Source organism: Falco cherrug, chromosome 5, assembly GCF_023634085.1.
Source record: "Falco cherrug isolate bFalChe1 chromosome 5, bFalChe1.pri, whole genome shotgun sequence".
In the NCBI taxonomy this organism is placed as follows: domain Eukaryota; kingdom Metazoa; phylum Chordata; class Aves; order Falconiformes; family Falconidae; genus Falco; species Falco cherrug.
The window spans coordinates 12,596,647-12,621,031 of NC_073701.1; the positions used below are offsets into that span (position 1 = coordinate 12,596,647).

Here is a 24,385-nt window from a genome sequence, read left to right on the forward strand (position 1 = left end):
CTGATGTTTTTCTTGTATTGCTACATGAAATTCCCATGAAGTAAGTTTCTTTCAGTTTTCTTTTTTTGGTTCTTAAAGTGAAGCTTGTACTTTTTTCAGTATTTAATTTATTTAAGATTTTGTATATGTAGATTTTAATAATACATCTAATGAGTAAAACATCTGCTGACATGGGATTTTCCATTACTAAACCCAACTGACTTGAGGACTTTTAATAAACTATCTATAAATTAGTTTGAATTTGTTATTTCTCTTGCAATTAAGATAAATAATAAACAATTCAAACTGAAGCAGAAAGTCGACACTATAAGTAAAACGTGAGTTTTCCAGCTGAACCTGTTAAACCAAGGATGTAAAATTAAAAAAAAAAACAAAACAACAACAAAACCCAAACCCCATATAAAAATCTTCATCCCCATATGTACCTGTATGTGCATTAAGAATCCAGGAAGACATAGTGTCATAACTTGCTTCTGTTTACAAATTTTTACTGCCTCAATAGTGTCAGTCAACCAGATTTTTGTTTTCTCCATCTGGCCCCTTCAGTTTTGTCACAGTTGTGTTATGTTACTTTGTCCCAGCCAGCAGAAAGCAGAGGTAGAAAGGCTGCTTGGGTCACAGGTGGGGTGGCGTTGGCGAGAACTAAGACATAAGAGTTGCTCGAAGGCTGGCTTTGCCTTGTGCAAGAGCTGTTGCATAGTTTTGCTGACCTAAAATCGCTTCCCCAAACAGGAAAAGGGAATGTGATGGTGTGAGACATGCAAACTGGAGAAATGTGGTTTCTTGCTGAGCCGGCTTTACCCTGCAGTGATTTGAGCCCCAATTACTTATTTCTAAACACTCTGCCACACTAACAAGGTGAGGAACTCTGTCAGGCTTGTCCTTTCACATACAGGCTCTGACCTATGAGCTCCACCACTTCAGCTGAAGAAGTCACCCCCCTCAGCTTCCCACTCTTGCTGGAGTTGATAACTGAGATGGCTGAATGTGTGGCTTGTGTCCTCCGGAGTGGTTGTTTGCAGGCTGTTTGCAGCCTTAGGTAGACAGCCGTCTCTGTAAATGTCCATGATTGCACTAAGAGACCAAGTTTTGAACCGTGGGAGCAAAGTAAGTTGACTCCTGTTTTTTGTTGCATCTATAGCTGCGGCACTATGTGCACTAAAATGCAGCTAAACGCCTTATGGATGGAGCCCTGTGGTGGCTCCTTTCTGAGCATTGTTCTTCCAGGGGTTTGTTCCACTGAAGTGTATTTTGGGAGACTCTGAAAAGCCTCAGGACAACCACGAGGCAGTAATACAAATAGGCAGTGAAACACGTCAGGTGTTTTTACTGCGCTGCTGCCACCGCCGTTTTGGCTGATGTGGGTTGGATGCTGTCAGGATCTGATTGTACAAAAGGATGTTTTGCTTTAGATATTATTTAGCATGTGTGTGGAAGGTGTAATGCATGTCATGCAACTGTCCCACCTGCTCCAGAAGGGTCAGAGACAGAGCTCGCTGCTTTACCTTTCAGTAGTGTATTCGTGAGGCCTCTGTTCCACGTCTGGTGATTAATTCAAATAAAATGCTTGTGTCCTGATGTAGCTTTGTGTTCTGGTTTCTCTTCAACCATGTTCTTAAAGGAGAGAGGTAGGTGTAAGTTTCATCATTTCTTTTGTAAAGTTTCGGTTCCCTGACTTGCCATGCTGCTTTGTGAAATACTTTCCAAGGCATTAAACTTTAAAAGTGTATCTTAACTGATTTTACAACTTCTTACGAAGTGGTGAAGTGCTGAAACGCATTTAATTGGTTTTGCTATTGAAAGGAATACCATGATTTAGGGCAGTATCTCTTAATTATATTCTAACAAAAGTTTTGTGAAGAGGCAGAGCTAGTGGCAACAAAAGTCTGCAATTAAGACAGGGTACGTTGCCTGAAATACAAGATAATTGTCCAGGCAAGATTGTTGGAATAGATTCAGAGACTGTAGTTGCAAATACCCTCCCTAGGTGTTTGGCATATACAGCAGAGAGGGGAACTTTGCAGGAGTGTGTTTGTTATATGGTGCAGAGCACTGTGCAGTTAGCCTCAGAGCTGAATGCTTTGTTCTGGAAACTTTCATGGCCTCATCTGGTTTGTGGGGTTTTTTTTTTATCTTCCCCTTCTTACAGGCTCTTAGTCCGGTGTAAAGCTGATGGTTGGGAGCAAAGGTAAAGAATGATGTAATGCAGCGGCAGCCAGAAAGCATCTTTTGTTTGAATTGTGAAATGGCTACTCCATAGTCATCTCCTGATGAATCAGATGTGAGGGGCTGCTTTGTGGAACGAACCCTTTGTAACGGCAATAAACTGGAAGCAGGAGGAGACATTCAGTTGAAGAGCTCTTTCTGAAAATGGGTTTAACTTTTCTTTTGCCAGTCGCTACCAGCATGACCTCATACACTTCTGGTACAATGGTGTGGCTAAGCCTTTGAGTACACAGCCATTACATCATCGCAGCAAATTAGAGAGGGAGGTGGTGAAAGAGGCCTTATTGTTGTCATGGCCGATGAGATGATCAGGACTCAACTCATTGTCGCCGAGAAGTTGGTGGCTTTGCTGGAGAGTGGTACAGAAAAGTTGCTGCTGATTGATAGCCGCCCCTTTGTGGAATACAATACGTCCCACATCTTGGATGCCATCAACATCAACTGCTCCAAGCTTATGAAGCGGAGGCTGCAGCAGGACAAAGTTTTGATTACAGAGCTCATTCAGCATTCAGCAAAACACAAGGTAGGGGTCATTTTCCTCTTATTCTGGGTATTTGTTTAAAGGAGGGTCTGGAAGGCAAATTGTAATAGTTTATCTTTAGGTATTCCATTTTGGAAAAAACAAAACTAGGGGACTGAGTTTTGCTGAGCTCTTACCTGATCTAAGAGGCTGTTGGTTACTCCTGAGCTCATCTTTGGGATTCTTTGTAGCCTGCTCTCCCTTAAGTGACAGAGTAAGGGGGAAGGATTTAGAAATTGGAAAGAGTGCTCTCGGGGTTCTTGTATGTCTTGCAAAGCACAGTCCCTGAAACATACGTAATTAAGGCAGGAAACATTCTCCTTCTAAACTTCGGAGGATGCTTTGGGGTCAGTGTTGGTGGGGATTGTGTACTATGTGGTCATATGGTTTGCAAAGAAACTGTAGGTGTCAATCCTGTTTAAAATGCTTTTTGTGTGAGTATTTGATGGATTTGGGTTGTTTGTTTTGGGGGTTTTGTTTTAAAATAGTGTTATCAGTGAAAAGAAAATAGCTAAGCTGTTAAAACTTGATCTGTATCTATGTGTGAGTCTTTGGGTTTTTTATCCATTGGTACTTGTTTCAAATGTTTTAGGTACAAAAATAACGTATTATGTTCCTGCTTTGAAATGTTAAAAACTGAACATTTTTTAACTGAACAAATTATTATTATCTAAAGCATAGCTTATACAAAAAGATGTATAAATGGCTAAAATGTGTGTGGCTTCAGGCAATTTAAGGTCTCTTTACTGTATATACACACAAAAACCCAAAAGCTGAAATTGAGGTAGGGCCTTTTTTAAACAAATCAACCAACCTAGCTGAAGGTAAAGCATTTTACAAGTGACATAAAATTACTTATTAGTAGAAATTTGTGGAGTGTGCTTCAGCTTGGAGCAAATAATCAATTTACAAACTCCCTAAGGAATTAAATCTGATTAGGCATTTAAGTATGAAATAAAAACTGTTGTGCGTACAGCTATGTAAGAAATCTACAAATCTGAACTACTGCATAGCAGCATGTGGTAACCCTGATGCAGGTGATAACGTGGTGCTTTTTAATCATCTTCCTCCTTCCTATCTTACTCTGATTTTTACTTGTGTTTCAGATTGAAATTGATTGCAAGCAGGAAGTGGTGGTGTATGACCAAAGCTCTAAAGATGTGACCACTCTCTCCTCTGACTGCTTTCTTGCTGTGCTCCTGGGCAAACTGGAGAAGAATTTCAGCTCTGTGTATCTGCTTTCAGGTATGATGTGCCGAGAAAAAACCCCAAAACATTTGAATAAGGAGAAGAAAGAAAATGCTATTGTTAGAGCAGATGCATACACAGGTTTGCAGCAGTGCTGGTGTGAACTTCAGTTTTAGCATAGCTTTTTCTGTAGGTTTTATGCATATAGAGGCACTCATACATACAGCGCTTGGAAATTGTATCTTACAGGGGATATATTACACCATTAGTGCAGTGCAGATGGAAACTGATCAATGCAGGGGGTTTTACATGCATATGGCTGCTATTTTAGGGTCCAAAATAGTAAAAGAAATGTGTTTTCCTAGTCTTTTAAGCATTTCAGCTTAAATGTGTGCTAGGAGGAAAATCTCTTCTTACTCAGTTGGTAATTAGTACAGTAAGAACAAGAGAGGTGACCTCCCAGTATTACAGAGATTTATTTGGTGTGACTTCGTAAACTTCAGCCCCTTAAGTGGGTAGTACTCTGTTTAGGTCTTTTCCCTTAAACACATGCCATCTTTTTTCTTTTTTTTCCCCGCAAATATCAGGTCAAAGCATTCATAGAAATTCAAGTCCTTATAAGACAGGATTTGCTGGTGTTAACACGCACTTGTGTTGTTATTTCTGTCATGGAACAGTCAACCACCCAGTGTTCACAAGAAGGAACAAGGAGGGCATGAAGTAGATCTAGGGCTGAAGGAAGAAGGAATGAAGAATGCAAGTAGGAAATCCATTGCAGTGACTCGATCAGTGATCTAACGGCGTGTATAGTTTCTGAGAAATGTTAAAGCTACAGTCAGAGACTGAGTAATGATGAGGGAAACAAATAACTTCAGTGAAATGCTTCCTCTTAGCAAGAAGGTTTCACCGACGTTTGTAGTGACTTCAGATGGAAGTGATAGGGAGGTGGTTGTGGTACTGAGAGAACTTTTCCCACACTTATTTTGAAAGCGAGTACAGAGAATATGAATAATTTCAGCATTTGGCTGGGTGTATTTGGTGCTCATGTGAGCTGTACTTAGAGTAAACTAAGTAGGGTTTTGCTTTGGCTATGTTTGGTGGTTCCATTTTCTTTGCTGCCTTGGTAAGAATTACATCTGCGGGTCGTGGACTACAGTATTGGATTAAGCAACTCTTCTTCCATATGATCCGCCAAGTAAACTTGTGGTGTCTAGGCACAGAAAATGCTTAATGTAAGAGTGCTGAAATATGTAGTTGATGCTCTCTTAAATTTTAAACTGTTATTTAAAAAATAGGCCAGTCTAGAACCCGTTCATGTCTCTTAAGAAATCCTTTTATCTTTTGAATACCCAACTCTGCTCATCTGTCCTGATGGTTTTTTAATAACCAGAAGCATATTACATCTTCATGCAGCAATACAGACTATTCACAACTTCATTTCCATGATAGGAGACACAGCTCTCTTAATAACTGAGAATTAGACCTCATGGCAGGGTGCAGTTGGGGGGGATCCTTAATAAGGCCAAGCAGAGGCAAGTATCACAGAACTTCCCTTCCTTCTACGGTCCCTCTATAGATTAGTTACATGTAACTAATTTATTAATGTTACTAATGTTACGTGTAACTAATGTTGCATTAATTACATGCCCCTCTGTAGACATGTGAGACATGGCTTTGGTCTTTTTCCTCTGCTGGTCCCAGTGAAGGTGGTGGTCAGTGTCTCCATCCTGAAACTTGCCTGTGGCTCCTGTTGGGGTGGACGGTACCAGGAAGGGGGGGTTTCCCCAGCTCCCCAGTCTGGGCAAACACTAATTGTGTGTATCATAATGATACCGTGAGAAATTGTTTTGTTTCATTTTTATTTCTAGCACGTGGTCGTTGTCTGTTCAAGCTGAAAATGCAGCTTAAACCATATGCAAGATACTAGTGTACATTAGCTAGCTGAGGTGAACTTAGCCGTGTGTACCTGAGAAGGATTAGTTTGGGTGTTAGAGGGAGAGAAAGGGAATCTGATGTGTCAAAACCTGCCTTACAGAAAGGAGGATTTTTATTTTAGCGTGTCAAATGCATTTCTCTTAGCAAAGATTACATTTGAGGATTTAGTCTTATTTTTGGTTAAATAGATAGTGATGAGGATATTTCTGAATGCAGAAACAACTGATGGCTTTAAAACCAGTGGTAGCGGAGTGTAAGAACAAAGGGGAAATTAAGGGAAATGTTTACTACTGATCTATTACAGGTAAATACTTGTTTCAGGAAATATACCTAATTAAGATGAATTGGTAGTATAGTATTTACCGCCAAGTCTATTCCTTCAGCTCTGTAGCATTTCCTTCTCTTATAATGAATTTTCTCTGATTTTAATCCTTACTTAAGAAAATACATTCCATAGTCTTGGTTTTTTACATCAGTTAAAAAGCTAGGTGCTTACACACATGCACACACACGCACACACAAGAAACCTTTTGGGATGTGGGGTGAAGGAGAAGGTGCTAGGTTCAGTCTCATGGAAAGTTCCTTGGAGGTCATTGTTACGTGGCTCTAACAAACTAGATAAAATGTGTTGTCTCAGCAAGCTGATGACAAACTCTCATAAATGTTTATGGCCCTTAATGAGAGTAGGGGTCAGTGCACCATGTAAAAAGAAAAACCTTTGGACTTGAGTTTTCCCTATGACACTCAATCTGGTTTGTTTAAAATACCGACCTTAAATAAACGTTTTGGGGTAGGAAAATATTTTTTTGTTGGGATAGAATAAGCAGCAATTAATGAATATCTGAAATTCCTACATCTGTTCGTCCTGCCTCCTCCCATTACTGAGCACTCAGTGAGGTGTTTTTTTATTTAGGTTGTGCTTAAAGGTATGCTCTACCCTGGAGGTTGTTTTTCATTGAACTAACTAATGTAAAGACCTCAAAGGAACCCTTACCAATTAGTTTAAGCTCTTGATCTAACCTCATAAAAATATTTATAATCTGGTAGGGAATGTTTTCAGGAATTTAAACATTTATTTTGGTTCTTAATTTTTAACAGTGTGCAAAATACTGAAATGTGGGTACTTGAAGGCTTAACCCCACTCTCATCACCGCATCTACACTACTGAGTTAAGTAAGATTTAAACACAGGGATGTGACTTGATTCTTTCTCTTTATGTTTTTTTAGAACTGGATTTACATTCATGGAGTCCATTTCCTAGTTACAGTATTTTTATGGGGTTTCTGCTTGCTCTGCAGAAACAGTTGATAGACTACTGATCCTTGCTTGAATTAGCAGTATGAAGGTGGTAGACGTCAAGAGGCTTCCTTAAATTGTATTCCACTATGCTAATGGAAACTATTCATGTTCTACTTTCCTAAAGCACCCGCTCTTCCCTGCTTCTTTTAATCTGGATTGCTCCTACTCATGCAAGCACAGATGTCTTCATGATGGTTGCCTTTTAAATGTTGCCTGTGGAGAAGATGAAGCACAGCCTTTTATTTTGTGATTATTATTTTTTTTTTTACAGAAGACTCAGTCTAAAAAGGATTTCTGAAAAACCAGAAGTGCCTACTTTTCTGTATTTCCAATCTGACAAGAAAAATTGTAATAGCCTTACAGAGAAACACTGTGGTGGCTCTGAACTGAAACCAAAAGCGGGAATTCTTATACTCAGGTTGATGTGGAGCAGTGGTAAATGTCCCAGGACTAGCTAAACTTCAGAGTACTGTAATGCAGGATCATACAAACAATTTCACTGAACTCTTAAGAATTTTTTAGTCGTACAAGACCAGAGTGTATTTTGCCCGCAAACAATGAAGGACATGTTTTCCTGGCAGTCACTGAATTGCCACTTAGACTTGATGTACTGTGGTGTTCAATGCCACTGAGAACCAGTATGGAAAACTTATGTTTACGGAAAACATGCCTAATGTACTGGATTTTAAAGTGTACAAGTGGAAGAGGAGTTAAATATACTTTAAGCCTTTTGTGAGCTTCTAGAATTGCCTGTACAGTTTTACCCACCCAGTGCCTGTATGCCGAGATGCAGATTTGCGCATGACTGCACCCCGCTGGAGCCATGCCTTTCATTAAATGTCATCCACCTGATCTGTAGATGGTATGAGGTTTGTGAATGCTTAAGTCTTGTCTGTAGAAAACTTGCTTCGTGGTCGGAGATGAAGCTGGCATCCTTCAATCAGATGACAGCTGTCTTGAAAAGGGGTCCATAAACTTCTGCGTACTTACTACACAGATTATCTGTATAATTGAGAGAATTACTAGTAGAGAATTACAGATTTTCTAGGTGCCCAGCATGAAGCCTGCATCTGACTTGCAGAGCCCCTGAGTTCGGGAGCTCTGTGCCTCCCTCCCAAAACCATGGTTGATTGTGGGTACAGTCACCATCAAAAAAAGTGTTTTTGACAGGTGATGAAGGCCTAAGCGGTGGATTGCCTCCTAATCTCTGCTACCCTTACACCCATCAAAAATGTCAGCATTGATGTGATTTAATGGATTTTGCTTCTACAAGAGCTCTCTGATAAGCTTCTACAGAGCCTAAAGCTACTGTGATAAGCAGAGAGGCATAAATTATTAATTTTCTATTTAGTGATGAATGCAGGTGACACATGCAATGGGCACTGAATGAATTTGTAAGCTGTGTGAGTATGTAAAGAAAGAGCAAACAGAATGAGTCCATTGAGACTGGGCAAAGGTCCTGGAAACAAAAGAGTGAGTGATTAGCCAGGGACTGTTGCAAAAGGTATGTTTTTGCTGAAACTTCCCGAATCATTGTTTCCCTCTGACCTGTCCCTCACCTAACAAAGTGTGTGTACAAAATGGAAGATTTGCATGGGGGATGCAAGGAGAAGGAAACGAGTCAGGAACTCTTCTACAGTCTTGTTTACGCTGGCATTTTTCTTAAATATTTGAAATTGGAAGCCCATTTAAAGGAATCCTAGTATAAAAATGCCAGTATCTCTAGGGTACGTTTACCATTGTGTTGTCTCTACATGCCTAAAGCAAAGCTGTACGGAAAAAAAGCCCAGTGCGCTCTCCCTGCTTTGTCACCAGGAAAACAGTGCCTTGTGGCAGAGGAGCAGGAAATCTTCAGAATATTCTCTTATAGGTAGACCTGATCATTTCTATCTCCTGAAGTGTCCAGGGCTGCGAGGCTGAGCTTTCTTCCCCACTTTTGCAGTCCCATACGCCAAGTAGGAGGGTACCCAGTGTGGACTGAAAGATGGCACAAGGGAGCTGTGGTTCATGCTGTCTGATAAATTCCTGTCTAACATCCTGATGCCTTTTACCATTTGGATTTGGAGCTTTGCTTGTGTGGCTGACCAAAGTTCTGAGCGTTCCCTACACATAAGTCTTTGCAGATTGCCTCAAGGAGAAGAACATACCTTCAAGTGGAGGTCATTGATTAAAATAATCAAGTTATCTGCAAGTTGAAATAATTATAGTGGGAATGCGCTGTTAAAATACCCTGCCAGTGTTTAGAGAAAGGAGGATTAGTTGCACCATGATGCCAGTTTTCCTGATACTCTGACTGGTTGACACTATTCGAAGCAAGTCTCTATTGAAAGAGGCAGAAGTCTTGCCGGGGGAGTGCAGTATTCCCCGAGTGGTCCCGTCACCCATGGAGCGTAGCCAGTGTCGGTGGGGAGGAGACGAGAGTGAGAGGAGCTTAGCTCTGAATCACCCTCTTTAAAAGTCTCCCTCTCCATCAATTTTTAATGAGAGCATAGAAAAACGAGTACCCTTGGCTACAGTGAGCCCTCTGCGAATATCCTCCCACCCTTTGTACTTAAAATGCAGTTTTGAGTGTTCATTTAGTGCCATGATTGTTTTAAGCACTTGAAGAATGGGAGTAGGGTTTATTACTTTCATATGTTTATCCACTTGCTGTCTTCTGTGAGAGCAAAGTTTGACTAGTCTGGAGGTCTCATAACATTTCTCAAAACCAAGAATAACTTCTGAAGTTTGCTTTTGTTTTGGATACCTCTGGATGCTTGTGAAATTTAATTGACAGAAATTACAATGAAGATTTTTTTTTTTTTCTTCTTGAAAGGCAGAAAGGGCAAGCTTGAGTGTCCAGTATGCTCTCTTTACTTGTCGTTAGTCTGAATTTTCTATATGCCACTTGGGTGGGAAGGAGAGCTTGACCCCTTTCTCGCCCCCCCCAAACCTTGTTTGCTTAACCTGCCTATTAACCTTGTCTTACCAAAGGCAGAAACCCTCCAGGGCAAAGAACTTCCCTTGCTACTGTGCTTGTAAAACACCTGGCATAACGAGGCCACTTTCTGAATGCTGCTGTAATAAAAACACCCCTGGCTTTCCCAAACCATGAAACCTTGAATCCTGTGGAAGGACTCCCCATGGCTGAGGAGAGGGGACGGGAAGGGGAGAGCGAGTGTGGGGATGGCAGCGCTGCTAACAGGGCTCTCCAGCCTGAGCTAATGTAATGGAAAATGGCAAGCATCCCTGCGGAGCGGAGCTGGAATGTGCGAATTGTAATGGCCTGTGGAGGTCTGCAGCTCGTTTAAACAGAGTGGAAACATTGTAGGTTCATAAAACTCGTGAGTCAGAAAGTTTACAACTTTCCTTCCTTACAGCAAGGGAAAAATCTATACTGCAGCTTTCAGATAAACATTTTAATGTTCGATGGGAATGGGACTGCGAAAAGTGCTGTTAAGTCCCAGCATTAAGAGCCTCTGATCTGATTCAAGGCAAAGTAAACGGTTAAGTTAGGGGGTTGTATATTTTGTCTTTACTATAGTGCTGTTTGATTTATTTTTTTAGCATAGTTTTCAGCAATGTTACATTATGTGCCAGGCACTAATCGGCATTTACAGTAACAAATTCTAAATTGCTATTTGGAGAAGAGAGAGAAAAAAAAGAAAAGCTAAACATGAATGTACTCCACCGCATACCTTTGGTGAATACAGACAGTTTGGTAAGGCTTACTTAAAATTACAGCATCTAAATATTATTTTGTAGAGCTAGTTGCAAATTTTCCTGCTTTTTAATTTTTCTTTTCCTTTATAAAGGGATATTAATATCATATTTTTTAGTATATGGCTATATAAAATTATGAATAATTAGAGCCCTTAATAAAGAAGCATATTCTGGGTTTAATGAAGGTGGTGGAATAATCTGTCAATTCCACAGGCTTCAAAGTCTCCTTCTTGCAATGCTTTTCCTAGTACATGCACGTAGTCTTAGATTTTTGACTCATCAGTTGGGTCTTAGAGCTTTTCCACTCCCTGCTTTAAAATAATTGTGTTTGATGCTGAGTTAATACTGGTGAACTGGCAGACAGTTAGGTCTTGTGGGAAAAGGAAGGAAGTTGCTTCTAGTCTGTTTTCAAGAATTCATTGAAGAAAATCAATTTCTCCCTTTGGCTTTTTCCGAACAGTCAGAATCCAAAGCAGGGAGGGAAGGGAGCAGTGTCTGATTTGAATGGCACTTAAGAGAAATGCCAAAGTTTGCTGTTACCAGTGTGCATTGTCCTTGGGCTTTTCCAGCAGGCTCCATGACCTGTGAAAAACAGACACATTCACTCTTACATCTCCATCAGGAGCACAATACAGGATCTTTCTGTGCATCCCACGTGAGGCACATGGAGCCGCAGGGCCAGCTGGATCTGTGGGGATGTTGTATAAAACACTTCACAGGCTTTTCTTAGCCTGAGGTTTTAGGGAAGCCAAGCTCATAGGACTTACCGTGTTGTCTGTCTCTCTGCTGTAGCCCACAAAAGAGGTTTAAGCTAGTTGGTCAGCTTCAGTAAGGTTTGACAAAAGGAGTAATGAAATTAAAAAAAAAAAGGAAGTTCTTGTCAGCTCTATGGAAATGAGCACTGGTACAGTGCAGAGCCTCAAATTAGTGTCTCCCCCTGAAAAGCAGGTTTGGGTTGAGCTGAGCTGGTTGTGGATTTGCTGGTGTGACCAAGCAGCAGTGCCACGTGGGTCCCAGCAATGCAAGAAGGGCCCTTGGGAGCTCAGGCTGCGATAGCTCCCAAAGATCTGCTGTGAGGTGGGCACCAGTGGCAGGTGGGATGCTTCAGTTCTGCAGCCCCTCAAATTATTTGGTTGAAAAGCATGTTTGTTTGCTGTGAAAATGGAAAGCTACTCTTCTGGTCTTTCTTATTGGTCTGCCTTAGTTGGAGAAGGTGGCAGACACCTTCATCTTGGTTACCAACTTCTTCTCTAGGTGAATCTCTTCTCCCTTCTGCCTCAGCTTTGCTGCCAGGCTCTGGGTGTGAAAGGCAATTGCTGGGATTCTCCTTCGAGCTTTAGCTGGCAGGCTCGTAGGAAACACATGGAGTGACGTGAATGCCTATTTGTCATCTTTCTTTCATTCCATGTTTCATGACTGTCTTTACAAAGAAGCAGTAAGAAATCCTCCCAGAACAAATGCAGTGTAAGCTTGTCGGTCACGTTTTTTACTGTTAGAATTTGTATATGCATGGAGCTCTCGTCTTTGTAGGAGTTGCCTCCATACTTGAATGGCTATTTAGAAAAAGTAAGTTACACCTAAGAGGAAGGTCCCCTATTTTCATGTTTCCTTTTTTCCTTTTCACTGTAGAGTTGTGGGCACCTCAGCTGTTGCACTTCAGTTTCACATCCAATTTTAATCCACCTTGTCTCTGAAGTATAGTCAGGTCTCTGTTCCTTTCTGTGCTTTGTCAGCATGCGCTTGCCTGATTAGCATCACCAGCTGTCTCTGGATGATTAAGGATAAAACTTCTGCTGCAGATCTCTGCAAACACTTGAGGATGGAAAGGAATCACAAAATTGGCTATTTCAACAGTAATTTTAAAAGCAACTCTAAAGAGATACTTTTATCTCTTGATAAAATATGATATGGGGGTTGCCTCATGATTTATTTTCTGTATGTTAGAAATACATCCAAGCTGAGATGTAGGATGAATGTATGAGAGAAGATCTGTGCTGTGCTCAACATGCATGCAAAGGAAAGACTTACAGGTATGTGTGGGTGGGGGAGGTGTCACTGAAGCAGGCCTGTTTGGCCAATGTACCCGTTGGTAACTACAGCCAGCCAACAGCCTGGTTACAGTGGTGTGTCACCTAAGCGTTGGTGAGCTGCTGAAGGTGAACTTCTCAAGCTGGTAGGAGGAGAAAATGGCATTCTTCTCTCTTTCCAGCACCCTGCAGAGAAGAAAGGTGTCTGGGGGAGGAGGAGGGCAAAGGGTGGGCAGATGGATGGGGTAAGTGTGCAGGGTAGATGCAGGTATTGATCTGCTCAAGAACAGATAGAATTTCACTGGAGCGGCTGTGAGATCCTAAAGCCAAAGCTGAGTAACCTGTGTTTATATGAGGAAGGGATGTGTGTTGATGTGAATGAAGAATGACTTCGCATTTTGAAAACTGCTTTTTTAGTAGATTGGTGTTTCTGCTTAACTTTTTTGGCTCTTCCCCTTGCCAAATCAGTCTCACAAGTACTTGGCCTTCTATAAGCAAAAAAAAAATAATAAATGCTTACAGTTTTTAATTCAGAATTATTATGTTTCCTGTGAAAGTGTCTTGTATAATTTTGGTTAAGTCTCTGAGTGGTTTGACCCATTTGTAGGAAATACAAAGACAGGGAGGAGGAAGAGAAACCAGCATAACATGGAATGTTATTTCCCCCCAGTATTATGTCCTATTATGGTGTCATTTAACTGCAATGGTTTTATTGAGTATTGGGTAAAACCAGTAAAATGTTATCTGCACTTCACAACTCTGTATTAAGTGTTTAAATCAAGACCTTAGGGCTTAACTCGCCTTTCACTTGCAATCCTCCAGAGCAGTTTACAGAGCTACTGTCCCTGCAACTGGCAGCACTGCGGAATGCACCTGGTCTGTTTCCATAGAACATAACAGAGATGAGCTAATGTAAATGCTTGTGGTTTTCAGTAGTTATTCCTCTGTATTAACTTAGGATTTGTCTCTGATGGTAGTTAAACTAAGTAGTCATAAGGATCTGGATGGATTCCATTCCCTCAATGAAAGGTAGCTCTTCCCAAATCAATAATAATTCTCTGGCTATCATTTGTTGCCACCTGATCCTATCTTCTCTCCCTCTCCTCTTCCTGCTGCTGGAAAAGTTAATTGGGATTTTTATTCATCTGAGGATTTACGCAGTGAATCTATAAAAAGAGTAACTTTTACTGTGGAATTCTGCTGAAACTTTTTCATCCCTTCTGGGTTTGGCCCTATTTTGTTTCCTGAGTTGGCGGAGAAGGGAGCCAAAACTTCTGATACCAAGATTCCTTTAGCAATCACACCTTTACAGTCACAATTGTAGTTGGGAAACAGTATTGTCTTGATCAAAGGGAAGTCTGTAGTCACCACTTTGCAGACCATAGCAACGGGGTAATTGAGTAGTTCACCAGATCTTGCCAGATTTCTGCTGATAGATGTGGAGGCTTGTAAGCAAGAAACGCAGGCTTTGCTGTAAAGACCTAGGAGGTGCTGGGTTGTCTGCCACACACAAAAGGGCTTAGGCTGGAAAACCACTGACAGCTTTTGGCACCTTAACATGGTTTTGTAGAAACTGTTCTGTGAGTCACAGCCACAAGAAGTGAACAGAACAAGTTAGCACTGGAATGCAGTATGGCACTGCTGTGCCTTAAAGGTGCTGCAGTCAGGGGATGCTTGCCACTTGGTTAAAACTGAAATCACTTCACTAGTCTGTTCATTTTAACAAGCTAGTTAAAACAAGAGCTGAGTTAGCTGAGTTACCTTGGGACAATTACAGAACTTTGCAGTCTTCTAATGGATTGTCCAGAATCAGAGCAGAATTTAATTCATTGATTTTTGCCTCAGAAATGTAAGGGACAACCAGCTGAACATTGTAATTTACCACCGATGTCATTTGCTTTTGTGTTGGAAAATACACCGGGTGATAGTCTGAAATCGCTTCTGTCTCATATTGATTTAATTTGCTCCCATAATGATGCAAGTCATTGTCCCCAAAGATTTTTTTCCCTTCAAACTTGTGTAGGCCCTAATGCTCAAGTAAGACAGACGTAGGAGTACTGTTAGCTACTTGCTGCCAGCCAAAGGACATGATGACTTATGTATGTGCAGCCATGACAGAAGCAATTGCTTATTGAAAACTGAAGAAGGAGATACATTGTGCTGCTTATCCTGCTTGACCCTCAGGGTTTTCAGATGCAACGGAACTATTACATGAGTGGTGATGCAAGTGTCTTCCATTTAATTCATCGATACCAGAAGTAGGGTGAAAAACTTCAAAAGCATCTGGCAGAGCAGAGGAGGTCTTAAACACAAGCAAAATTTTATAGAGATATATATAATACGTAAAACTTACTGTTTCCTCCTGCTGATTTCCATAACATTCAAATAGACAAGAAGTGGTTTCAGCCTGTGAATGTAAAGCGAGCTGTTGCAGTTCAGCTTCACCACTAAGAGTACAGAAAAGCTGTGTGGTTCATAGGTGTTTAGAAGAGAATGTTTTGGACTTACTTGTCAGTCTGTTTCCAGGGCCCAGTTGCATTATCAAAGAATTCAATGAAACTTTATCAGCCCAGTAGTTCCGTTAATGACCTGTAGATTCTGCCCTCCTCCTCCAGTTTCAACATGCCCTTGTGATTGATTTATTATTTGCAGAGGCTGGAGTAGTGGTGGGAGAAAGGGTGTTATTTAGAAACTAGCTCCAGAAGAAAAGTGTGTTTTCTCTTATTAAAACAAACTGCACCGTGCTGCCAATACTCCTATTCCAGCTGAGGTGGGTAAGATTTAAAGACAGAGTTTTCCTTGATGCAAAGGTCATCCTCGTATTATGGAATTTGAAATGAAACCTGTCCCAGCCTTTTTTCAAGGCTCAACTTTCCATTCTGCATTCCCACCTGTGATTAAATTAATGTTCCAATTGTTTAAGGTTTGTTTTTTTAAGACGGCCTGCTTCATTTATAGCAGAAGTGTACAGGCAGTCTGAGGGCTTAAAGCTCTCTGCTCATAAGAGGCTCCTCAAGTAGACTGTGTGTAGACTTCAGCTTTGGGGACTCACAGAGGTTATAATCTGTTCTAGAAAACAGGCATACATTAAATAAATACCTTTTTTTCCTACACACCTTTAGATGTTGGTTTTTTTTATATCTCTCTATATATTTAAAAATAGATATATCTTTTAAGTTAATGCAAGCAAACAGTGATGGGTGCAGGTCCCTAGAGCAGAAGTGAGTCTCATAATGACATGACAGCTCAGTGGTCATATGTGTGGATGCTGTTGTTCCAGACCCCTGATGCTATGTTTGTTGCACTAGAAGAAACTGGTAGTTTAGCAGGATGCATATATGAGTGCGTTTTGTTGGTATGGAATTTATTTGTGAATTTTTTTTAAAGTAATTTTTCAATGTATGCTGACCTATGACCTGTTTTTCCTATTGTGAGTGCCATAAATCAAAGCCAGACTTGTTGAAAAGCTACTAACTTTTTGAAATGGTTGTAGAAGATGGCAGGGAAGATGCATTAATATTTGAAACAAGTGACCCAAGTTAATGCTTTTTCAAGTCAGTTCACTGCTGGTACTGATGCCAGGTTAAAACACATTCAGATGAAAGGAGGGTTCACTTGGGAGCATGTGTAAAGATAGGTAATATGATGTCAGACTTGCCCGATTTGAGAGTTTTGTGGTTGTAATTCATGTTGTTAAGATACTGAAGCAATGTTACTAGGAGGCATGAGTACAAAGAAGTGCGACTTTGAAAGGATGAATGTCCCAGAGGAAGTGTCAAAGCATCTAATCTTGAATCACTTCAAATTTGCCTTGACAGAGCCCTAGAATAAAATTAAAATAAAAGGCTGCTCCTTATGATGACAGAGTGTGGGTTCCACCTCCCAAAATCTCAGGGGTTTTGCCTGTTAGCTTCTTGCTTAGTTTCTTGTTGCAGTGCTCATACAGAAGTGAGACCAGTCTGTATGTAGTTGGGAAAATTCTTTTGTTGTTGATGTTGAACTTTGCCCATGTAGTCTTTTTCAAAAAAAGCACAGATGTAAAATATTTTCTTTGCTTGTGCAACTTCTTTGTAAGGAAGAAGAGTCACTTCTCTATTTCCAGCTCTGTCAGACAGAATCCAGAAAGCAGCCAACAAGCTTCCCAAGTAATAAAAAAAAAATGAAACGGAAGACTGGTATTTGATCTCCTCTTCTCCCCCCAATCTCTCAAGGAACTGCTGGGCACTGTATCTTACATTAAATTTGATTTGAGAGGCATACAATGCCTATAAATTAAGGGTTTGCTTCCTATAACAGAGGGGTAAACATTATGCCATACGGAAGAAAATTTAGCAAGTGTGCAAGAGAATTGTTTTGCGAACTCCTCCGGTGGTTGGAATTGGTATATTGGACTAGCAGCATCTGTACTCCTGAACAGGGAGGTTGTAAAGCAAGGAGGAATCCTAGCTAATAGAAATGAAACGGAATAGAAATGTCAGAGCCGAAACTTTGCTGTGTCCCCAGCCTAGGCCCTTCAGTTTAGGGGTATGGCTCTGTGATGGGCAGTGCCTTAGCTTAGCATGTCCCCTGCCCACCCCATAAAGTCCCGCCTTGCCCTCGTATTCTCATGATAAGCATTGTCATGGTTGTCTAAAATCCCTTCTCTAACAACCAATAGACAAGTGATTATTTTTTTTTGTTTGGTGGTTGTTTTTTGGGTTTTATTTTATTTCTAAGTTAGAAGACTGAACAGGAATTTTTCATAAAACTTTTGTTCTGAAATATGCTTGCTGGCTTTTTTGTATATTGGATAAAACGGGCCATTACACACATGGCTAGTACGTTTGTTTTTTCTACATTCAGTAAAGATACAGATTTTAAAATCCAAATAATAGGCATAATTCAGGCAACGGTAATGCAAGCCTTGACAAAACAGTATGTTATCTTATTCCTGAATAATTTTAATTCACGTCTTCAAACTGTAATAATAATGAACATAGCATTTGGCAGATTTAGCACACTAATACTTCACATCCTTCATGATAAAAAGGTACCTTGTTCTACACAGGTTATAATTACTCTTCCTTCAGTTAAAATTCCACTTGTCTCTGTGTTTTAATGTGAGGAAATAGCTGGGGACTTTCACTATGGTTTGCAGCTTTCGCCCTTACCAGCTGGCTGTTAAATGGTGAAAACGGCCAAGAAAAACCTGTAACATACTGATTTAAGCAGCTGCCTCTGGTTCTTCTTCAGACTAGTTTGTGAAGGTGAAGTATAAGAATGGACTGAGGTTGGGGTTTAGCTAGGCTTGGAAAAAGCTAGCTAGCTTTTGTGAGAACATGTTTAGTCAGAGTATGTGTTCGTGGCTGGAGGTTTCTTCAGCTTTGTTTTCTAACTGTGGGTAAGGCCAGTTAGACCACAGTTGGTAGCACAGGTTTATAATGCAGCCGTTGTGATGGGAGGGGAGCTGGGAACCTAGCCAAGCAAGGAACAGAAATGGAGTTCGAGCTCTGTTGTGTGTAATTGTGTCTAGAGCAGTCTCAGCTTCGCTCTTTATTCCCTACTTGTTCCATAGCGGCTGTGCCATGCTGATAGTGAAACAGCCAAGGAAGCAGCTTTGATGGGCGCTGGGGTTTTAGGTGGATTTCAGTGTGGTATTGGTCATTCCACTCTAGTTTTTCTGAGTGGTTGAATGCAGTGATGGGAAATGGTAACGAAAATGTTTCGGAGCCATAGCATGGATAGGGACTAAGAACTGGTGCAGATGAAGAACCAGCTAGCAGTAAAGGGAGTAGAAACTGGTGGCAATTTGGGAGTCCATGGCTGGGCAAGTTTTCCCCTGCAGTCGCCCCCTGCCTTGCCTCCCCCACTTGAGATGGAGAAGCCTTGGCTTGGTGTGGTATTGAAAGATGAAGGCTCTTCCAGTGTGTTGGATGAAATATATTAATTATGGAGCAGCACAGAAAATAACAATGTATGATTTTAAAAGCAAACATTAATATTGGTGCTTTTCCCAAATCGAGTAAACATGACTTTTTCTTAATGAAGTCAAATTATAGGCCTAATACAGGAGAAGGAGATGTCTAGAAAACAGCTTGCTGGGGCAGAGAGGAAAAGGGGTGCACATTTGTGGGGTGGTGGGTGTTGTGGCTTGTTTTTTTCAAAGTCTCATTTCCACATATTATTAAGAATGAGAAGAAGCATCAAAGCTTCTGAGGAATGGAGAGAGAGAGAAATAAACATTCCAGGCAGAGTGGGAATACCCAGCTAGCCCTTGCCTGCTGATGGATGGTTCTGCACAGTCATGGTACCTCTGGAAAAGGAACATGTGCAGTTCTTCGGTTAAGGCTTTCCTGCTGCCCCTTAACACCTCCCCATCTCCTGCAACAAATGCTGCTTTCTGAGAACTGGTATGGGCACCAGTGCCTACAACACTGCATGTGAATTAAATACACACTGTCCTTCTCACAGGTGGATTTGCTGAGTTCTCCAGCTCTTTCCCTGGTCTCTGTGAAGGAAAATCCACGCTTATACCTACTTGCATTTCTCAACCCTGCTTACCTGTCTCCAACATTGGCCCAACCAGAATCCTGCCTCATCTCTATCTTGGGTGTCAGCGGGATGTCCTCAACAAGGTGAGCGTTCTGGGCGTCACGTTATTTCCTTGGCTGAGTATATAATCTCCACGTGTCTTTATCCATGCTTCTATCATGCTGCATTGTTACAGCTATAAAACATCTGAAGTAGATACAGATAATGATGCCTGTGCATAAGCCATGGGAAGCTATGTAAGAATTAATGATCCACAAGACCACATAATTAATCCACAGCTCATGTAATACGAAATTTGGTTTCCTTTCTCCTTTATCTCAGAGAAGATGATATGGTACCTTCCTCAGTAACCTGTCAACCAACCGCAAACTCTCAAATGTGCCATTACAGCAGGTCAGGTATTTTCCTGTGCATAGATCTGACTGGTTTGTTTTGGCAGGTCTTGGATCTTAACACAATTATATTAATGGTTACAGCAGAATAAAGGAGGATTGTCTGGTTTTTACTATTGCCTACAAGTGCTAGAAAAAATAGCACTTAAATACCATGAATTGTATAATGAGGGACTACTGCAAACAGATGTTTATACACCTAATAAAATATTCAGACCTGGACAATCAGTGGGGTCATTTAAAATGAGCTTTTGTGGTAGCGCTGCAGTAAGAAACTTCTAGCGTGTCTAAATACATATGCATTTAATAATTTCTGTTCCTAAATAATAGCCCAGGATATTTTGGTATACTTAAAATAGTTAGCAAAGTCATCAAATATAGCACTTCTAGGGTGCTGGACTATCAGGAGTTTAAAAGAGCTTGTCTCAAATTGCTGCAGGTCTGTATTCCCACGTATCATGCAGGCAAGCATCTATGGATATGAGATCAACTCATATTGCTTACGGTCTGCATCTTGAGTCCTTTCACAAGGGAATTTTTATTACTTTGGCTGCATATGGCCTCTGGCCTCCCATATTATCTGTCAGTCCTATTCATTAGTTGAATCTCCAACAGCCTTCATAAGCTGGTATTAAATACATGGATGCAGGAGAGGGGAGGAGTGCTTCACCCTAGCATACTGCCTTAACGATGTGCAAGGCTTATGTGTATGATTTTTATCCACGTATAAAGCTTAAGACAGGAACTATCCTAATAGTCCTATAATTGGATCCAGTTCATATACTTCGACGGTTATCACATTTTTCACTGGTTTTTTCTGCTTTCATTCCCTCCTAGTCTGGCCATTAATAGGCTATATCTAGATTTTTCGCAATTGTTTTAAGGGGATTTTTGACACACAAGCAATCATGTAGAAGGTAATCGTGCCTTAGTAGAGTGCAAAGAAAAATCTTTTATATGGAGGATAGTCAGCATTGTATTTACTTTGTCCTTTAAAATTGTCTGTGTCTCTACTGCCAGGTAGCAAGTCAGCAATTAAAACTTGATTCACTTATGACAGATGTCAAAGCAGCTTATTACTTTGGCTACCACAAAAGTAATTTGTGGTCCACAGACAAAAGACAACAAGCACCAAGTAATTAAAAACAAACAAAAAGAACCCCCTTCCTTGCTTTCAATGGGAGAGTAGTAGAAAGATGTTTTTATGCTTCATTTTTGTTTCAATGTGCGAATGGCAAGTGCTGTCCTAGGTCACAGTGGGAGTCAGGCGGCAGGTGGTTCTCCTCCAGGGCCAGGGATGTGCTGCTTTGTTTGGGATGTGACTGGAACTCCAGCACTGTGGCTCTTCAGCGGTGAATAATCCCGGAGGGATGAAAGAGGCTCTTCCCTTTCCTTGCAGTAAATTGGTGCCTATGAACAGGTGTCGGGCACAGGCGCAGAATGTGTGCCTCACCAGGAAAGGAATCCGAGTGGTAGCAGCCGTCGGGAATTTCGTTATAGGGCTGGAGAAGACTAAACCTGCAACTGCTGCTGGTGAGCCCTGGCTGTGGCAGAGCTGTCTACAGGAAGAGATTAAACCTGGTGGTGGCTCTCTTGCCTGTTAATTTACAACCTTGGTAGTATTTCAGCATGTGTCGAGGAAGCCCTGCAGCTGCAGATACTTTAGAATTAATGTAAGACCCCAGGAGCTGGTCAGATTTGTACTTCCTCACATACTCTTAGGAGTTAAGATCAAGGGTTACGGTGTTTCCCATTTTGTATGGAGAACCATGAAAACAGCAGCATACAATCTGCAGAGAGGTCACTGAGTTCTTACCACTTGGTCATCCTTGACAGTTCTGGAAGTTCTTCCGCTGACAACTAAAATACCTTTTAGATTTCTTACCCATTTTAGGACAAATACACATCTTATGATTTCTAATCTAGTTGGGTTTTGTACCTTTTCCCTCTTACTTGGAACAGACACAGGCAGTGCTTTATTCTGAGCATGCCGTGTTCCCTGTGCTAAAGTACAGCTTAGTGTCGGTGGCTTACCTTACCTCTTCAGTTCAGTGACTGCATGTGGAAAATAAAAATGGGCTTCCATCTTTAATGTTGGTACCTTGATTAACCTAGAGAAGCTGTGGGAACAAGATTACAGTTTCTAGCACTTAGAATCCACTCGACATTTTCCCCAACAATTGGCAACTCCCAGTTCCCTGGGTTGAATCGGTTTCTTCATTCAACTAAAATTTAGCAGTAGCTGGACACCCGCACATTAGAAACATGAACAACGCATCTCTGGTGATTTCCCTTAAGTGCACTTTGCTGTTGGAGAAGCCTGGACCCTCTGCAGAGGTACCAGGGCAAGCAAGGAGGATGACTCTTGCTACGTTGAATGCCCAGAAATAGCAATACATGCTGAGAGAGCTGGAAAGTGAAGAGTGTTCAAAAGGGCAGGGCAAGAAACAAAAACCAGGGATAAGTAACAAAGTTCTGTCTCTGTTAGGACAGTCCAGGAGCTGATAAGTTTGCGTGCTCTGGTTTAATGGCCTTGCTTGGTTTGTTGACTACTGGGGCCAAGAAGTCAGCTTTCTGTTAAGATTAGAATAGGTTTTTGTTTTATTCAAGATTTTTTTTAAAAAATAATTTTCTGAAATATTCTAGTAAGATTCCCAAAACTATTAAGTTGTATACAAGGTAGTTGTATACATTGACCTTATTTTTGCCTTCAGATGCTATCTTTGAGTTCCCATGATTCCTTCCATTGACCAGACATACTGATTTCTCTAAAACTAAAATGTGTCAAAGGTATCTGCAAAATAATCTGCACTACTATTCAACCTGATGATTTAAAGAGGTGAATTTTCAGCATGTTTTATCAAGATGAGCTTATCTTTTCAGGATCTTTATAAGCTTATCTCTGAGTGCACAGGTAGGGAAATGCTTGTATGTTGCAGGACACTCTGTACATGTGACCTTTTAAGAATATGAATGCTACTTGCCATTAATACCTCCGCTGATAATACTTTATGAAAGATACGCAAACACAGATGCCTGGTTTGTGTCCTTTAGCAAAATTAATGATTACTTCAGCAAAGTCTTAGGAGATTTTTTGTGGTTTTGCTTTACAGATTTCTTTCAAAATGCTTAATTCTGAAAATGTTCATAATATTTTTTTGCGGTGTTGAAATACTAAAAACCTCATTAAAGGTCTTCATAAAAGTTCTAACAAATGTTTGTTTCAGGTTTTGGGTCTGTGTGATATGCTGTGGTTATCTCAGTGTGATATGTTGGTGGCATTGCGAGATGGTACTTAATTTTTATAGAAGATCTTCGTTGCTCTTTGTGAAAGAGAAACAAACTAAATCCTAACCTACACAGCAGTGGGTGTCCTTTCTGGAAGTTAGTGTAACAGAAAAAAAATCTGGATTGTGGTTATGGGCCTGAACGAGGCTCCTACTTATATCTCATGTTTTGTACCAGCATTTAAACTGTGAAACTTTCTGCTTTGCTACTTGCACAACTATTCTCTTTCTTTTCTTCCAGACCTGGATTTTATTTCCTGGAACAAAATAACATTTTAGGGTGCCATTAATTTTCAGATTAAACAAGTCATAAAATGTAAATAAGCTGACAAAAGAGCATTTACTTTCTTTTCATGAAGTTGTTAGTATTAGGATTTCTGGATCTTCCTCCCATCGTAATTCACTTCTTCCTCTGGGGTGCCTTACAATGAAGGCACTGTTACGGTTATTATATTGGAGCGTGTTGCACAGGGTATGATTGATACCGTAGAACAGAAGGAAGCATAACTTCTTTCTTTAGCCTTAGTCTCAAAGACAAGCACTAATGCATTTTTTGGGTGTTCTTTTGGCTCAGAGATTTCAGACTTGGCGTCTGCAGCCTTCTTATTCCCATTTGAATAATCGATTCCACATCAAAAACCTTGCATAACTGTGGAATCAGGATGGCTGGACTGTGCAGCCCACCAGTGCTTATATTTTAAAGAAACAACAAGGTTTTCTATTCTTTTTCTAAATTCATCAGCCTCCCCTTAGCTATGTTGTGAACGAACATGCATCATGGCAGTCCATTTGTTAGTTACACGTTTATCACCTTCTCCCTTTATTTATTTTTATATATGTATATATATACGTACATGACTCCGTGTGTACTTCCGTACCTGCTATTCCAGTTGTTCCTTGCTCACCTCCAAGCAGTGACAGCAGTAGGTGAGCTGGTTTTTGGGGGCAGTATTTCAACGTTGTGATCTAAAGCAGATTCTGATTTTATGGAAGTTGACGCTGAAAAGCTTGGGATCCTAACAGGAAAGCTGCACAGGCCAGGACACCAAGGCAGAGGTGCTGGGGATCAGGGTCTCCCTTCCACACAGAAGATACTGCAGGTCTAGCAGTAGCTAGTCCCCTGTGCCAAGAACCCCATTCCCAATACCTGCCCTCTCTGGATAATTCCAGATATTCCCTACTCCCTTACAGCACTCCTGCTTATAAACTTGCAGGTCTGTCGGTGTGAGAGCGCTACATACAGTAAAGGAAGGTGTGGCAGTGTCAGCTATAAGAGCG

General features: G+C 40.9%; 1 protein-coding gene across 19 annotated transcripts in view; it reads left to right on the forward strand.

Moving 5' to 3' along the window:
- The window catches only part of DUSP16 (dual specificity phosphatase 16), a 75,920-nt gene that overhangs the window by 40,816 nt on the left and 10,719 nt on the right, over nt 1-24,385 (forward strand). For 10 of the 19 annotated variants that reach the window (XM_055712690.1, XM_055712694.1, XM_027815002.2 and 7 more), the window contains 3 exons: nt 2,150-2,749; nt 3,853-3,991; nt 19,348-19,511. In XM_055712690.1, the coding sequence (XP_055568665.1) occupies nt 2,519-2,749; nt 3,853-3,991; nt 19,348-19,511 (534 nt within the window). In that variant the 5' untranslated portion in view covers nt 2,150-2,518. The remainder of the gene's footprint in view (nt 1-2,149; nt 2,750-3,852; nt 3,992-19,347; nt 19,512-24,385) is intronic. The other 9 variants (XM_055712698.1, XM_005446013.3, XM_027815008.2 and 6 more) reach the window with 1 other exon arrangement.